Source organism: Salarias fasciatus, chromosome 8, assembly GCF_902148845.1.
Source record: "Salarias fasciatus chromosome 8, fSalaFa1.1, whole genome shotgun sequence".
NCBI classification, from domain to species: Eukaryota; Metazoa; Chordata; class Actinopteri; order Blenniiformes; family Blenniidae; genus Salarias; species Salarias fasciatus.
In genome coordinates this window covers 6,566,743-6,584,879 of record NC_043752.1, presented here as the reverse complement: position 1 = coordinate 6,584,879, position 18,137 = coordinate 6,566,743, and the positions used below count along the sequence as shown (strand labels likewise).

Here is an 18,137-nt window from a genome sequence, read left to right as displayed (position 1 = left end):
AGAGTGTGTCGCTGTCTCTAAAAACAGCAACAAGCGCGCGAACGTAGGCACATTACGTCGACATTATCACGTAAATTCGTCGACCCGGGTCTGGCTTTCTAACTGAAAGCCAATCGGAGCTGAGCCGGTTAAGACCCGGGTCCGTTGCAGGGTTGATTGACCCAGGTTATAATTCCGTTTAAACACTTTCCCACTGCCATGAGGAGCCGCTTATTAGCAGGTTTAAACGGGTTTTTTGGCCAGTGGGAAAGGGGTATTATACGCTCCATTCGCCTCGTGGTCACCGGTACGTTGGCTCTATCTAGCGGCGCGGATGTGTAATGACAATCTAGTCCTCGATTATAGTACGACCCCATTTTTGAGAATACAATTTCTGGAAAAAAATATCATCTTATATTCGGGCCAATACTTGCTTCTGCTGCCCTTTCATTCTGCGACGTCTCTTGTGTTGAGCCATACTTACATAAATTTAATTTAATAGGAGTTTTCTCAGATATGTGAAATCAATAAATCTGTTTTGTAAAAAAAAAAAAAAAATTGCAACAAATGTATTGTTGTGCATTCATGTATGTACACAAATGTAACTTTTTAAATGAAATAGAAAGACAAAAAAATAAAAAGAACAGATTGCCATTTGATTTAGGTATGACATAGAAAGAAAAAAAACCCAATATTTTTTCAGTAAACAGATGCAAATATCTGATATTTAAGGTTTGGCCAATGTGAAGTCCTGACAACTTTTTTCAGTTGAGGTTTTGAGAAACTTCTCTGCTGGATGCAATAACCTTTTAGTTTAATTCACATAATTCTAAAGTTACACATAAATCACACTTTGATGCTTGAATGCTTGCCTTTCATCAGATCATGCAGTGAACATTAAGTGACACTTGTTGGTCTTTCAGTAACAGAGTTGCAACATCAGTTCTCACAGGAAACATGAAATTTCCTTTTGTCATTACAGTCAGATCTGCACATCATGTGGGTTTTTTTTGTGTGGGTGTGTTTAACAACACCTCTCAGTTTTTAATGTAAAAACGTAGAATCTATACAGGCCATCACAGCCTGCATCTTTCTCCATGCCTTCTTGCGGCCCCTCCACCACCTGCTGGAGCCGGTCTGTGACCTCTGCTACCGTTCCTTCCCATCCCGTCTTTGTTCCACACGTCACGTTTCACAGTTCAGAGCCACCAAGGGAGAGCTGCTCACCAAGTTTACTAAGTTCCATCCTCCCATGTAAGGATGACATGTGCTGAAGAAAAGCAGACTCGTACCTCTGTTAGTCACTGTTTCCACTTCTCGGCTTTTTGAGGCTTTCCACTCTTCTTCTCTGCCTGGTCTCGTCTTCCTCTTCTCCTGTGAACTGGTGTCCAGGCTCTTCATCTACTCGCCCCACTGCAGCCGAGGACCGAGCGAGCAGCACTGGCTGTTTGGAAGTAATCCGACTCTGTGTTCCTCCTGTGGTGTCCATCCACTTTCTCCTGCCACTCTCAGGGAGCTTGTGCACCTCCTCTTCCTCCTCCTCTTTCTCCCTCCCTCTTCTTCTAAAATAGGCCGTCTCTCGCTCCCCCCCCTCTCTGTACATCTGAACACTCATTCACTGTTTCCTCCTCCTCCTCCTCTTGCTCGCTCTTGCTCCGGAACAGCTGTGCCAGGGCCTCTTTTTGTGTCTCCAGTCGCTGTGGAGACGAGGCCCTATCGAAAAAAAGGAGCAGGGGGTGGTGTGTGTGTGTGAATGTGTGTGTGTGTGTGTGTGTTTTTTTGCAGTCCAACCAGCTGACTCCTATATTTCTTCAGAGCATGTTTCTTTCCACACATTTCAAGGCTGGAGGTGCAGCAGATTTCCCCCTCCATACCTCCAGAGGTCCACTCAGAGAATGAAAGAAAGAACAATGAGTTTGTTCCTTTGGCTTGTTTATGTTCTGGACCAGCGGGGCCATTGGTATGTTCTCTTCAAGCCCCCTCTTTTTTTTTTTTTTTATTTGGATGAAAAATGTGCCTGGCTTTGATAAAAGTTGGTAGACGGGGTGTGTTTTGGAGGTATTTGGACATTCCAGGTCCAACTGATCCATCGGAAACTCATCTAAAACTGTGCAACTTCTTCAGAGTTCATCAATAAATGCATTTTTAAACAGACATTTTATGACAACATCTGCAGATTTGGAAACCTTCCATACATGATCTTGTCCTTGGCACACGTCCACATGGAAGTACATGCGTGCAAATTTCAGGGGATGAAGTGCGACATAGTTTTTCATACATTCCAGTCGTATGTAAAACAATCCCTCCGGATGAGCTTTCAGCCACATTACTGTTATTCATTAAATTGCAAAAAAAATTGCAAGCTTTATTATCCTAAAAATGTCTTCCCTTGGTAAAATATATTGTTAGAAACGTGAAAAAACATCTGAAATCGGTCTCTTCTGAATATACATGAAAAAAAATCCTCTGATTCTAATTAATTACTCAAATCAATTAATTTTGCATTTAAGCATGGCCCCATTCCAGTATCAGGTACTAAAACAATCTGTAAGAAGCGTTGTGGACGCTCTAAACGTTAAACACAACTGTGTTCCTGCAGTCTGTTCCCGCTGCAGAGCCGCTGTTTCAAACTGAAAGCAGATGGAAAACATTCCTTTCCTTCTCCACATTTCAGCGGCAAAGTTTTTGTTGTGTTGTGGGTTTTTCTTTTTCATTACGTTAATATAGGAACTTGTGGATGGCGGCACAGTGATTAGCGTTTTTACCTCACAGGAAGAAGGTCCGGAAGTTTGCATGTTCTCCCTATAGGAGGGTTTAGTTTGGTTAGTGATGTTGCGATAATACTGGTCTAAGTTTGAAACTTAACCTTTTCACCATAAACCTGCTGAGAACGGAAATGATACTTCTGTATGGTAAAGAGAGCAGTCATGAACTCTGACCAAAATTCAACCTCCTAACCTTTGAAGAGATGTAAAATATGCCAGATGAAAACAGATGACATATTAAAGGTGCCTCGCTGAAAGACTGTCAGACAACAGGCACAAGAAGCTCCAAAATGGATTAAAAAAAAGAGACATTGCAAGAATATGCAATACAATACGAGATAAGGGGAACTAATAATGGTCCAAAGGTCATCGTTTCTGTTTTCATTTTATCTCATATGACACAAGGACAATCCCTTTTCTTCTTGTGCTTGTTGTTAGTCAATACTCTGATATAAACTTTGTGCATTTTCTTTTTTAGTGAAGATATTTAAACTTACTTTTAAAATGCGGGAGGCTGAGGTGTTCACTGTGAATTCTCTGCAGAGCATAAAAGCTTAAGCATGCAAGGCTTCTTCTCTTCTTGTCTAAAAAGCTTTTTGTATACTTTTGTGTGAGCTACACCCTAATCCCATTTTCCTCTCTGGAGTGGTCTGATATTCCTGATTTTGCACTCAGGCTTCACCGCAGCAGCGCAATTAGCTGATGAAAAGCTCGTCCATTAACTCAGGTAGTCAATTACTTTCCACATGCGTGACGATGAACAATATTTATTGCTTTCACAACATAAAACATCCTCCTGAGTTGCAAAATATATTGATTTAACCCTTCGGTTTAACCAGGAAAATCCTCCTGATGCCTGTTTTTAATCAATTGTCTGTTGTTTCATTTAACACTGTGATGACTATGTGTAAACTCATTAATGTGCAATGTGAATCCAGTTTACTAGTATTTGTCTCACAGTGCTTCAAATACAAATGTTCTACTCAAAGAGTCATATAATAGTGATAAAAATGAGGAAGACAAACAATGGTGTTGTATTCAAGACGGCTGAACCCAAAAACCAAGACTTTAAGGGGCAGAGACCGAGTCAAGAGACCAAGACCTTGAAATTGAGTTCACAAGACCAAGACCACTGTTAAGAGCTACATCAGTAACAACCACAGATTTGGAGAAAAAAAGATTATTGGGAGCAGAGATCAAGAACATACTGCATTACGGGTCTTTCAGAAAATGCAAATAACTGTCATTTGGACCAGCATGTCTCAGATCAGAGACCTCATTGGGATCAGAAAGGTATTTCTTCACAGCATCAAATATAAAATGAGTTGCAAGAACAACTATTTACAAGACAATTTAACAATTTAAAATCTTGAAACGCAAGAATAGTTATAAAGCTGTTGAAACCCTGTGGATCCCTGCAGCCATTAACAAATAACAAATCAAGGATTCCACCGGTTGTATGAGTTGTTCACCTCGACGATAAGGGAAGATTATTCCACATTTTTTGGGATATAGCCTGAAGAGCTCCATTCCCTCTGGATTTTTAAGTGCATGTGAAGGATTATTGATGGTAAATGCAGTGATTCAGACCTGAGGAACCTCAGGGAGATGCTTTATATTCTGGATTTCAGCAGTTTTTGAAGGAGGCAGCCACCGATTAAGAAACTACATCATCAGAGTGGCAGGTGCTTGAGATAAACTATTTAAAGAACTGCTTATTCAACCAAGTTCCACCATCATAAACCTCACAGGGTGCGATCAGTCGTCGCAAAATGTCATAAGGTGTCAGAGCTTCATCATCGCCATCACTCTCTGTGCTGTATAAACGGCTGAGTCATGATAGCAGATTTCAAATTGACTCACAAACAATAACATATTCTGCTTGTTTTCATTATATAAGACACCCAAAAAGGCTGTTGCTTTAAGAACCTGAAAAACACACATCTCCACACCTGCTTTCTATTATTGTCAAACCTTTTTGTCCCTGGAGGAAAGACTGTTGACACCCTCTCTTGAAGCCAAGCACCAAGTCTCAAAGCAAAGAGCAGCTTCAAGGTCCGTTCACATCCTGGGAAGTGTTTTCATCTGTTTTTCTGCGACATATAACTGACCCGTCCAGAGATTTGTGGCATTCACTAAAGAAGACCCAGACCACATGTTGGGAACCCCTGCTGATTAGCTGACTGTAATTGCTGAAGGTGTTCTCAAACACCCACGAGAGAACAATAACACAGAAAATAGCATTTTTTAGATAACGTGTACTTCGCGATTTGTCTTTTTCTTTTCTAGCTGTGAACAAAAGATCAAATAAAATCAAATATTGCACTTATATCAATCTAGGGTTCAATATTGTGATCATTATACTGAAAATGACAACTTAATACTGCGTAAAGGGAGGAGGATCTTTATGTCAAACCTTCATGGTGGGAAAAAGCTGTGAAGCTGCATGGCTGGTATAAAAGGGTCTCTAGTTCCCTCTACTGGGGCACAAAATACTAAATACTGCTGGTGGGAAACCTTGATCTTTTTCAGCCATTAAAAACACGACTTACTAAGCTTTCATATCAGTCCTAATAAAATCTTTATATCTTCAATCTTACTTTATTAATGGAAAGAATTCCATGTGAGGAACCCAGGCTTTATAGGTGACTTGGATTTAATTAGATATTATTAATTATCCTCCAAGACACATCATTTTGAACACATATTTTTCATTTTTGATAATTAATCTTGTATATTTAGTAGATATTTAACTCCATTTGGCACTATTACTACCTAATCTTTCCAGCTGAACTTGTATGCTTACAACTTTGTGATTTATTTGATAGGATAACAACATATGATTTACAGCTGATCTGAAGATACCAAAAGCAGAAAAAAAATTCTATTCAAAGTAAATTTATGAGGTTTACAGTTCAATTTAGCTTCATGTTCTCTCTAAGCCTGATTGATTACGACATAAATGATAGAAAATAGAAAATAATAGATAAATTATTAGTTTATTTAGTTCTTGACTTGATTTTTGGAATACACATTTCTGTTCTGGGAGGTAAAATCTCAGTGACTAACTTAAATGTAGTAGCTCAATGTTAATTTTCAAAAAAACGCTTTAAAATACAGAATAATTAAGAGTTACAGTTTAGACTGATAATCAGAGAAAAGGAATATCGTTATTTATATTTTTGATATGCTTTGTTCTTTATTTTTTTTATTTTGTTGTTGTTTTTGTTGATTTGGCTTTTTGTTTGTAAGTTGCAGTTAAAATAATGTACCCCATATATAATTTAAAGGACATGCATAAACAAACCGCTGACTTCAGCCCGCCTCCTACTGCTGTTGGTCATTTAAAGTTGTTGGTGTTTTGTGTGTCATGTATGTTGAGCGATGATCTGAAATAAACCATGCTTTCCCAATAAGTGACGTGATGTGTTCGGAATTCCGAATTCCGAGACAACTGGAAAACAGGGATGCTTTTTTTCATCTGGGAGGATGTATGACAACATGATGCGTTCAATTACACTCTGAAATTTCCCTTTATCTTTAAATGTTGCTTACCTTTTATAGAAAATACGATTATAATATTATCCTGGTATGCTATTTGAAGTAAAAAAGCAGCAAAAATTGGAAAGTCTAAATTAACAGTGTGTCCGATTTATCTGGAGGTTTCCCCTGTGGTCAGTGTAGACGAGAGGTTGTACTCAAAGCGACGTGGGCGGGGAGAGCAGCCGGGGTGACGGACGGTCGTGAACGCACCGCGAGCCGCTGTAAACAGGGAGCGGATCCGTTGCGACAGCGCTGCCACGTCCGACGCGTCCGGAGCGGCGGCGGCGATACCGGCGACACCGGCGGCAGCGGCGGAGGAGGCACGGAGCGCCGGGAGGAACCGGGGATGGAGGCGGTGCGGGTGATGACAGAGACGGGGAAGAGGTGGGAGTGACCGAGCAGAGGAAGGAGAGAGACACAACAACACGATCCCGGGCTGGAAGCGGCGAGCGCCGCGCCTTCTGGAGGATCCTCGCCGCCCGGAGCGCGTCTGTCCGCGGCTTCAGGAGGAGGCAGTGCGGGCGGTGGTGGGAGACCATCCATGCTGAGCTCAGGGACAATGGAGGAGTTCATCACCGAAGAGGAGGAGCCGTGGTACGACCAGCAGGACCTGGAGCAGGGTAAGACGGCCGCAGCATCCCTCCTCCGGTCACCGCCGGCCTCTCCGGAACAAAGCCTCCGTGTGGAGGGGCTGGTTCCCCCCTGGATTAAAATCCACCTCCAGACTCAACCAGCTCCAGATTTTCTCTCAACAACAAGGGCCCGAGCTGTCAGTGTCAGACGGTATCATCCGATCAATCCAATAAGCTGTCTAATTCCTAATTTAAGATGTACTTAATGCGACAAAACCACCACTTCTCATCAATTAGAGGCTTAAAGTGGGAGAATCTCCTCAGAGATTTTTATTTTTAAATCTAAAAATAATAATTTCGGATTCTGCAGGATCACAGAAAGTTAGCTGTCTCAAAAGTATATTGCATCTCTCACAATATCATCAATAAACATAAGTTCATGCACTTGCGCATTAATGCTTGTTGGTAATGCACATTTTTAGACTTGAAAGAAATATGTGCACAGTCCCCTGAAGACACAGCTGATGGATAAAACAAAAAAAGTAGAGTTCCAAATGGTATTGCAAATTTATGGTGTGACCAACAATACATATGTTGCAAAAAACTGAATTACTTGCACTGTGCATAAGAATTCTGGCATCATTGCATTGTCCTGTTCTATCTTCACTAAACTGAAAATCTATACCTGCTGGCCACATAAGTTTGATTATTTAGAAATAAGCCAGCTGCATTCTGCCAGTAACTCACCAGAAGTGTTTCAATCTTTTTCTTAGCCATACCTTCATTGAGAGTGAAGTTCCTGTCAGCAACGTAGCAATAATTGGTCCACCAGGAATCTGGGTCACTCTCAGGCTTCATTCCAGCGACGTTTTCAAGAGAAGACCGAAAACTTTCGTTGCGTTTTCGCTGTTCATTGACACGACAGTGTTAATTGGAAAACACAACTATTTGAAAACTGCTCCCAAGGTGGAATCAACTGTGTCTCTGTGAAAACAGGAGAAAATGCAACTTTTTGAAAATGCCCAGACTTCATTTGAATAGTTGAGAGTTACTCAGAGTAGCAATCCAGATTTTGTCGTCCTTTCATGCGAATATCAAAGTATTCGCCACTTGTTATTATTTATTGCACACGTGTGGTTTCATGACAGAAACGACTAACATCACCAACCCATCATACCCTGGCATGCTAACTACATAATTTTCAGTGTTTCTGCTGTTGTCATGTAAATGCTGAATTCTAAATTCACTCGTACCAAGTTGTATATTTTGGTTCAATTCCATATCTTATATATCTTAGATTAAGCAACAGATGACATTAGTTAAAGTCAGAGCTGCACAAGTCTCTGCAGTTGGCGCCCTGCTCTGTGTTTTAATACAATGCAGCTGCAGTCTTGAACGTTTCAACATTTTCTGTCACAGATTGCAATAACTAATAACAGAATCTCAGCAAAAGATATGAACAAGAAAAACTTGATTAATCTTATTAGTTACGGTTTGTATGGTCAGGGTTTGTCATGATAACAGCTTTTGTAGTAAATATAATGAAGACAGTCGATGCAAACAGTGTTTAGAGAGATTCACTGTGGCCTTCACTTTTAAAGTACAGCTCATAACAAACACCAGTCAAAATGCAACTGAATAATTCTTACCTTTGGATTAACAACTACCCCCAAAATCTTCTCACTTGTATCTTCAAATAATCCCAGGTTAAAACAACAGTTTTGGGATTACGGGCTTCCTGTGCAAAGAAAAGTTTCCAAGTTTACAATGCGAGTAGTAATGACTTCGACAGCTGTAATATACAAAATATATCCAAACGTGACCTGTCTTCGGTGATGCTTATCAAATCAGACTCTTTCTCATAAATGCGTTCTTTTTTAAAACCAATCATTTTAAAGCTCTCTGAAGATTAATTTCATACCAGATGGAGCGGCTATCAGCCGATTTCCATATAGACGAATACAGACTCTTTGCGTTCTGGATCAGGGGAACTCATAACTGTCAAAGACATTTAGAAAGTACATTTTGGACAATGTCAAACTTCAAAAACTTGATTTAGCTCCAGGGATTGGGGGCTTGGTTGTTTTTATGTTTTATCAATTTGCATGTTATGAAACATAACATGCAAATTGATTTTAGAACCATCGTGACCAAACTGATGGGATTGGGATGTGTGTGTGCATATGTATGTATATATTTCAGGACAACTGAAGCATTTTCATACCTCTTTGTATTGAATCTTTGCAGAGTGTCTTTTTGTTTTTTGTAATTTATTTTTGACAATTGTTTGTTTTAAACCTTCACCTCCAAGAAAGCCCGACATAAGAAGTACTGTGTGCTTCGGCTGTCCATTTATGTGCACAAAAGCCAAACAGAAAAACTTGAATTTTGACAATTGTGCTCGGAGCCACTGGAAAATGCAACTTCTTGCAAAATGTCTCCGTGTATTGTCATCGCATCAACCAGCAACAGTGCCAACTCGTGGCGTGGCATGCTAACTGCATTGGTTTCAGCATTTCCATGAAAACGGACATCGTGTTCCAAACGTTGCTGAGAAAATGTGAAATATTTCACTTGAAATGTGGCGTAGACTCGGTCTAAGACACGTCTCCTGATGTTCTCCGCTCCTCGTCTCTCCACATCCTGCTCCATGACCAGCTGAGCTAATTACACTGATGCATTTTCCCCCGGCTGCAGTGAAGCTGTGCTGATGCTGTGGTTTCACTAAACATACGTGCACACACACACACACTCATGCACATGCACACTCACATCAGTATGATGTCAGATTTATCAGCCGTTTCAGTACAAAGAATTACCGGTCAGGTGGTAAAAATAGACGTTTCTGCTTTGATTTTTGGGAGCTGAATGAAGAAAAGAGACTGAGAAAGGTTGAAACTGAAGGAAAAGTCAAAAAGAAAATCGTGTTGGCTCGTGTGTGATTGTGTTTGAGAGAGAATATTGATGGACGCTGTAGATTTACACAATCCTGGATGCTATTCAGAAAGCTTTTTTCTCTCTTCACTCAATGTTTCTCAAGGAAAACTTAATGTCAGGGATTTATACATCCTCCCCCAAGGTTTAAAGATAGGGTTTTCAGCTGAGGAGCTGGTGGAAAAGGAAGATTGAGAAAGAGGAGTAGAATCAGAGAGACTGAGAGAAGATTCAGCAGTGAACATGGATGAAATTGATCAAATTGTTCAAACGCTTGCCCGTTAGATGGAGCAGAGCTGGGCTGTAAAGTGCTGACTGTCTTCGCTCGTCTGTAGTCGGGTGACATTTGGAGATGTCGCCAGTCCTTCAGTAAGACACACCGCCATCATTGAATTACCGTGTTGTCAGATGGGAATCACTGGGAAGCCACTGTTCTGCAGGATCGGGCCGAGCCGACCTGAAGGCTGTGAGAGAGAAACAGAACTTCAACAAAAATGCCGAAGTCAGAGTTGTTTATGAACGCAACAACTTTGTGAAACAGAAACATAAAAACAGTGCATTTTCAGTTGCATTTTCAGCAGGTTAAAAGGCACAAAAGCCCACTTTGACTGTGTTTGAGAGAAATTTATGTAACTTTAAGAGGTGTATTCATATCTCCTGTCTGGACGTTTATGTAATGTACTTGAACTCAATGTCAAAAAGTGGTATTAGTTCTTTCTTTGTCAGTTCAGGCTTTTGATTCCTGTAATGTCGACCCATATTCCTGGTTTTAAAGTGGCTTTTAAACCAGATACTAAAGTTAAGTACAGTATTACATGGACAGCTGATATCGTGACTGTAAAAAAATGCCTGAAAAAAATAGAATAAGGGTTTGGCGGATGTGAGAAAGCTGAGTCCTCCTGTGCAACGTAGAGGCTGCTTATGATGTAGCTCGCATTTCAGCTCTTAAAACGGGGGACGCAGACGTGTCATTAGGATGCTTCTTTGTTTGGGCCTATTGTGTGTTAGCCAGAGCCTCGCCTGGCACACAACCAAGGAGTGAATACGTGGCCCAGCCGGCTGAGGCTGGACGCATTTTCGCTTGACTTACATCTGATCAGAAGCTCTCTCCACCGTTCAGATGCCACGATTGTGCTTGTTTACGTCATCTAAATAGCATTAAAGGGCAGAAACGGCAACGCAGAGTCCATAACACAGCTGCTTTGGATCATGAGGTGCATCAAGGTTCTCCGCTGTGGCAGTAAATTATTAATTTCCGGTGGTTGAATGTTTGTTTAACTCTTTCAGTTAGGAGCTCAGGTCTGCAGCACAGGAAAAGAGGAACAGCAGAAGTCCTGTTTTCCACATTCCGGTGAATCTCAAGGGTGATATGCAGTTCTGAGCTTAGCACGGGCTGCGAAAGACATCACCCTCCGAATGCATCTGTCCGCACTGCAGAAACCGGCAAGGTCTCAGAGACAAGGACCTTCGGCTGGATTTGTTAACTGCAGGTTGAAGAGTTTATCTCTGAGACGACACGAGCTGAAGCGATCTGGAGCGTCACATGACGTAATTACAGCCCCAGTGATTTCATCCTGTGCGTGTCAATGTGGGTTCTGTCTGGAGCGAACAGATGCGTGTCTGTAGCGGGTATTGACTTGCAAAGTTGTTTGCTTGTGCGGTGGGATTTATCGATCGTTTCTCATTTCCTCTCATCCTCTCATTTGGTTTTCCTCTTCTCCTCGTCTCCTCCTCCTTTGTTATCGTCTTCTCACTGAGGCCTGAGGCTCTTTAGTCTTCACTTTCCTTCACTGGGAGCCAAAGAGGGATTGACATTTAAATGTGGACAGTAAAACAGTGTTTGAGTTGTCTGGTTTTACTTATGCTGATGCAGTTTAAATCAGCGTTTTATCTACTTAAGCAATTTCAGCCAGGCGATCTTTACATGAAGCCCCACAGGAATCTAATTACTTGCGAAGTGTTTTTCAATGTACAGCAAAGACACAGCTTTGCTCTCACCACTGCGAACTTTATAACTTGATTTAGCGTACTCACCTCTTCCAAATCGTCTTTGAAGTCGCTGTGTTAACATAAAGATAGCAAGCCTGTAAAGAGACGTGACTCCTTATTAACTTGTTGTTAACTTTTAAGATGATCTTATAAATCAGAATGACAGAAACACAAAAATAGCAATTTCACTTGTTACAGCCAGCAGCTTCTCTCACATATAAACAGTCACGTTTCTCCATTAAAACACTGGATGAATGGAAACATATTGCATTCATATTAACTTCTCATTGACTAGAACACTGACAACACGTCTGTTTAGCAGCAGCTGAGCAGCTGGCGCTAAAGCCCCACAGGAATTCATTAAGATAGTAACCCAAAGGAAAATGTGAAAGCCATGCCTAGCTTGCATCTTGTTAGTCTGATGAAGGTAAGGGCAGGGCCAGAGGTAAGAGAAGCGAGCTCGTACTTGGAGGTTTGCAGGTTTGAATCTCGCTGGCAGCGGTGCAGATCTCTAAACAAATCCCTTGAGCTCCAGCAGCTGTCTTGGATGGATTCAACGCTGAGAATTGGCGATCAATAAAGTATATCATTAGCGTTACTGTAACACTTACTTTTTGGCTGATATGCTTGTGATTCTCTTTCCAGCGAGACATCCATCTTTTATGTCTCCTGACATTTCGTGAAAGGTGCAGTACACCCTGATCAGGTTATCAATCAATTATCTGGATCGTCAATGAAAGGTGGAATAAGAAAAGCATCTTCAAAACAAATACCAGCGTTAGTTTTCTGTCACAGTATTCTGCCTTTGTTTGTTTGTTTGCTTGTTTCCAGCTGGTGCTTGACGCATAGACATTTCTACTGAGAGTTTCTAGTGACTTGGCATCCGTCCAGTCGGTTGCCATTCATCGCTGAAATCGGAGGCAGGATTTCATGAGAGGCAACTTCATTAGCTTTCAGGCCGCTTGCTGTGTCTTGCTGACTCAGGCCGAGCAATGTAGGCCAGCGGTACTGCTGACTCAGGGCACACCTCGAACAGGGGGCATGATGACAGTGACTCATCTCACTTTGTGGGTGCATTAGCAGCCGAAGAAGCGCCAATAAAGCCAGTACATTTACTGTCAGCAGAGCACTCTTGATGCATATTTTTTAAATGTGAATTTGCTAGCCTGTTGGCTCTTGTGGTAATAAAACGCCTGCAGCATCCCGGCCTGTTGAAACTCGACCGATTCTCTCAGTTGAGGTGTCTTTCCAAGCAATCTTGGCACCAGCGTTTGACCTTCACAAGTCAGTGAGCGGAGAGAAGGAGGAGCACCAGCAGCTCTATCCTCCTGTTCCCATTCTATAATTGAAGAGGCCTGGTGCAGCCTGAGGTGACGTGATGGACCGTCTGATCATCACAGGCCCCGTTATAACCTTCCCTAAAATAGAGCAGCCCATTAATCGTGATAAAACTGCTCCACATTGTGCTTGTGCATTACGTCTTTCTCAGTGAGATTAGCTCCTTTCCATTTTTCTTGTCTTCTCAATCCATCTGCTATTTTTCCTCCCTTGGTATTAATATTCATTGCTTCTTTTTCCGTCCTCACCTCATGTCCCATCTCTCAAACTTTAGCGACTCTTTGAATTCTCTTTATTCTCTTATTTTGCCCTTGGTTTCTGTCTTTTTTATAGACCTTCACCTGGCAGCGGAGCTGGGGAAGACTCTGTTGGAGAGGAACAAAGAGTTGGAGGACTCTCTGCAGCAGATGTACATCACTAATGAAGAGCAAGTGCAAGAGATCGAGGTTTGAATGTTCGAATGAGTAAAAATTTCCATTTGTGTGGAGACATTGTGACAAACGCATGTTTTTCCAGGATCAAACCTGTTGTCATCATCTCTCTGGTCACATGTAGATGACAATCCATTTCTTGCTTCATGGTTTCAGCTATTTTCCTCTCAAAAAACAACAGTTTCTTGGGAGGAAAAAAACAACAGCTTGATTCGCACAATGTCTTCTATTACGCAGATGACAGTCAATTCTCAAGAAAGACTAATTGAAGATTTTAATTTCAGAATTCAAGAGAGAAACTTTCTAAAATACCTTTCCCCACAACTCAGTTCTATCAATTCATTTGTTTTGTCTTGGATTGTTGAAAGTCAGTTTATATTCCCTTTTTGTGTTTCAAATAGTTCTGTTGACGCATAAGAATGTTAGCCCATGTAGAAATGCAAACATTTTCAGCAGCTGTATTTGTATTTGTAAACACATTGTTTGGACTTTTAGGACTCTGTGATGTTACAAAAAAAAAAAACTTGTATGCCCAGTCTCAGCATCGATCACCAATAAAACGTTTTTGAAGACGAATCAACAAGAAACTTCAAGACAATGAACTATAGATGTGGTTGGTTATTTTAAACCTTGGAAATATCTTCTTTCTGAGGTTGACACTGCAAATTAAGCATAAAACACGTGAACACATTATACTGATCTGGAAAACCTGTGAATATTCCTTTATCTTAATGCATCGAATGACTTGTAGCACTTTGATTTGATCATATCTGTCTTCCATCACACATTACACTCTTTACCGGTCAGTAAATAGCACGGTCACCTCATAGAGGTAATATCTCCAGTTCAAATCTTTACTCATTGTGATCTTGGTAGTGTTTCCTAAAGTTGGATAATGTGGTAAAGATGGCGGATAGATGGATGTTTATGAGTCCTCCTACTTGTATTTGTCCTTCTAGTACTTGTCGAAGCAGCTGGACGTTCTCCGGGACATGAACGAGCAGCATGCCAAAGTGTACGAGCAGCTGGACAGCACAGCCAGAGACCTGGAACGCACCAACCACATGCTGGTGACGGACAGCAAGACCTCGCAGCAAAAGATCGAAGGGTGAGACAAGTCCCGCGGTTTCCCCTTCATAGTCGCCTGTTCTAAACTCCGGTTCTCACCGAGCTCCGTGCTTCATTTTCCAGGTTAACAGGAACCATCGACACGCTGCAGAACCAGGTGGAGGCTCTGTCAGGACAGGTGGAGCAGCTCCGCTCCATGGAGCAGCTCCGAGTCCGCAGGGAGAAGAGGGAGCGACGCAAGACCATCCACTCCTTCCCCTGCCTGAGGGAGCTCTGCACTGCACCCAGGTAAACTCTTCATTTCCTCCACGGAGGGCAATGAGAAAATCCCACCAGCTAAATGTTTGTCTCTGATGTTGGTAGGTATGAGGACGAGTTCGTCGTGGGGAGGGCTGAGAGCCTTTCTGCGGTCAACAAGCGTCCGCCGTTCGAAGAGGAGAACCAGCACCTGAGGGAGGCGGTGTCGGCTCTGCGAGCGGCGGTCCGGACGGAGAGGGGTCGGAGGGAAGGCGTGGAGAGGGAGTGTAACCTGCTGGTGGCAGAGTTTTCCCGGCTCCAGACACGAGTGCAGGTCAAAAAATTTTTGAATTAAGTGCTTTCGGATCGAAGACGATTTGACTGTTCTGTATCTGGACAAATTGAAGAATAAATTCAATTACATTTTGCTAAGTAAAAATGTTTACTTTCTTCATTCTCAGGATGCAGAGAGCTGCCAGGCGAGGGTCCGGGAGCTGGAGGTGGAGCTGCAGGAGCTGCAGCAGCTACGTCGTGCTCGGACTTTCCTCCTGAGCAGCGAAGATGACGGCGTGGCCCTCACACAGACCGTCCTGAACATCACGCCCGAGACCGACACCTTCCTCGAGGCGGAGCCCGCCGAGACGGGAGGCGGCGTCCGGGAGGAGACCGAGGGCGGGGGAGGCGTCGGAGGTGAGGCCCTACCTGAGTCCAGCCCGGTGAGGAAAAGCTGCAGCGACACGGCGCTCAACGCCATCGTGGCCCGGGACGCGTCGGGCCGCAGGAGGGGCAGCTACGCCCTCCACGCCAACAGCGTGAGGAAGAGGGGCATGTCCATCCTCCGGGAGGTGGACGAGCAGTACCACGCCCTGCTGGAGAAGTACGAGGAGCTGCTGGGGAAGTGCAGGCGCCACGAGGAGAGCCTGTGTCACGCCGGCGTCCAGACGTCCCGACCTGTCTCGCGGGATCCGTCCATGAAAGACTGCGCAATGGGTCCGACCCCGGCACCTCCCCCAACTCCCACCCAGTCGCCCTCCACTCCCGAAGCCATCGAGAGCATCAGCAAGCAGGTGGAGGCGGTGGACAAGCGGCTGGGGCAGAACACTCCCGAGTACAAGGCTCTTTTCAAGGAGATCTTCTCTCGGATCCAGAAGACCAAGATGGACATCAAAGCTACCAAAGCTGCTAAATCTAGCAAGTCTGGGAAATCCGGAAAATCTAGTAAACACTAAATTTACACTTAGGGGCTTTAGATGATGCTGATGTTGGTATTCTAGTGTTCGGTTCTTGAGTTAATGAACAAAGGCCTAGTGCAAACATTCAAGCACAGGGTGCTACTTAAAAAAAACTTAGTAAGAGTTCAGGACATCCGAGATCAGGTCAGCATCTGGGAAATGAATCTGATGAGCATGTGGTTAATTTTTTAAGCTAATTCAGCCATATACAAGATTATTACTGAATGGGTTTGTTGAGGCCTACAACTTCCGTATCCACATATTCCTCCAGTCAGTGTTCCAGCTGAGTCTAAACTGGCTTCACCGCCTTAATACCTTCCACTTTACGATAACGCAGTGGTAGCAGTCCACGTCTCAAAAGCTTCACAAGTGCACTACAGGTTCGAGCTAATTCCACAGATAAGTATAGAAAAGCGCATGGAACATGAACTGTAATATTAATATGTACTGTGTTGTGTCAGTTATAAAGGACTTTACTAACATTTTTGTACGTACCACAGGACAACGGTTGATCCCGCAACTCTAAAACCACTGAATTGTTTTTTCTTCTATCCTTCATTATAAACTTACAGTGCTCTAAATTCTGTCAAGGTTCTTTATCATAATGAGGCCGCTACTATCTCGCATTGTTTATAAGCTATATTTTCAGGCACTCCGACCTTTAAGGAAACCAATTCAGCAAAAGTGTTTCAATCTTGATCCCCGTTTACACAACAGTAGCAGTGTTTGAGAAAGGTTGTGTTTACCTCCTTCCATCTTTGGAACCATTTTTAGAAAGTTGGCGGTTTCAGTTTCTCCGAGCACCACTGTGGTGTAAACGGGGAATAACACCTGGCTGAACGGCTGCAGTTGGTTCGTATCAGTCCTGTACCTACAGGACAATGTAATCATGACAGAAGTCAATGCAAAGACGGACGAAAATAAGGATAAAGAAAGAGGTATGCTGTGATGAGAGTCAGTTTGAGATTGAGAAAGGGTCGAGGTTTGGTCTCTGACAGAAAGTTGATTTTTGAGCACTGTGTGAATGTGTAAGTGTCGGGTTTGGTTTTTGGATGTAATGTAGGTAAGAAATGATAGGAACCTAGGTAAAAATAGTTATTAAAGATATATGTCATGTTTTTTTTCTCCATAAAACCTTAATCAGACTCCAGCAGATTCCAAATTTGCTAGTTGAGATACTCGATTTATTGGTTTATTGAAGTAAATTGTAGTTTTAGCTTTAGAGTTTAGAATTTATTAAGAGTGCTGAATCCAGTAAATGCTTCAAAAAGCTACTGTCTCCAAGACAAGTTGCTAAGGACAATCTCTTCAGATGGTCGTTTTCACTATTTGTGGGCATCAGGATAATACAATTTTAGATAGTGACTGATATTTCTGGAATCTTTGGGAAATAATCCACTAAGTCTTTTTTTTTTTTTTTTTTTTTTTTTTTTTTTTTTTTAATAAATACAAGTGTTTCTTTATGGGAAGCTACACAGACACACTGTAACCGCTTAAAGGCTTCAAACCAGGGCTTTGACTAACACCCAGCAGTCTTACCAAACTATAACCTGCAACATGTTGCACCTTTTTCACAATATACAATACCTATGCCTTTCTCTCCGGGTAGTCTCCTGAACCTTTTCTTATAATGAATGTTGTTTATAGCGAAGATGAACTTCAAACCTTTCCCAGGACCGACACCTGAGGGACCCTACACTCTGTGACGGATGTTTGTCGGCTACTATACTGGACAACTGTGGTGTGTAAAGTGCATTTTGAGGTCCCTGATTGTCTTCTCAGACAGACTAATCGGAGCGTGATGTGTGTTAGTGTGTAGACAGAACCATGCCAAACTCGGGCCCATCATATAATCTGAAGGCTCCGCGCCATTTCTGTACTGTAACGTCTTACCTATTGCACTTGAAAATGTCTGACGCATCTTTTTTTTTTTTCGGTTTTGCATATTTAGACTGCCTAATATGAAACTGTGCATATGTATTTATTTGTGTCTGTTTATTTTTTTTACTTTTACAGTGCCTATATGTGAATGTCGATAACATAATGTCA

The 18,137-nt window shown here is 42.3% G+C and overlaps 1 protein-coding gene across 1 annotated transcript; it reads left to right on the top strand.

Moving 5' to 3' along the window:
- The first annotated feature begins 6,553 nt into the window (after window positions 1-6,553).
- Window positions 6,554-16,220, top strand: LOC115393861 (cerebellar degeneration-related protein 2-like). Its single transcript, XM_030098983.1, has 6 exons — window positions 6,554-6,907; window positions 13,454-13,566; window positions 14,511-14,659; window positions 14,743-14,907; window positions 14,983-15,190; window positions 15,318-16,220. The coding sequence occupies exons 1-6, from the start codon at window positions 6,829-6,831 to the stop codon at window positions 16,083-16,085; spliced, it is 1,482 nt and encodes a 493-aa protein (XP_029954843.1). The 5' UTR covers window positions 6,554-6,828; the 3' UTR covers window positions 16,086-16,220.
- The last annotated feature ends 1,917 nt before the right edge of the window (window positions 16,221-18,137 follow it).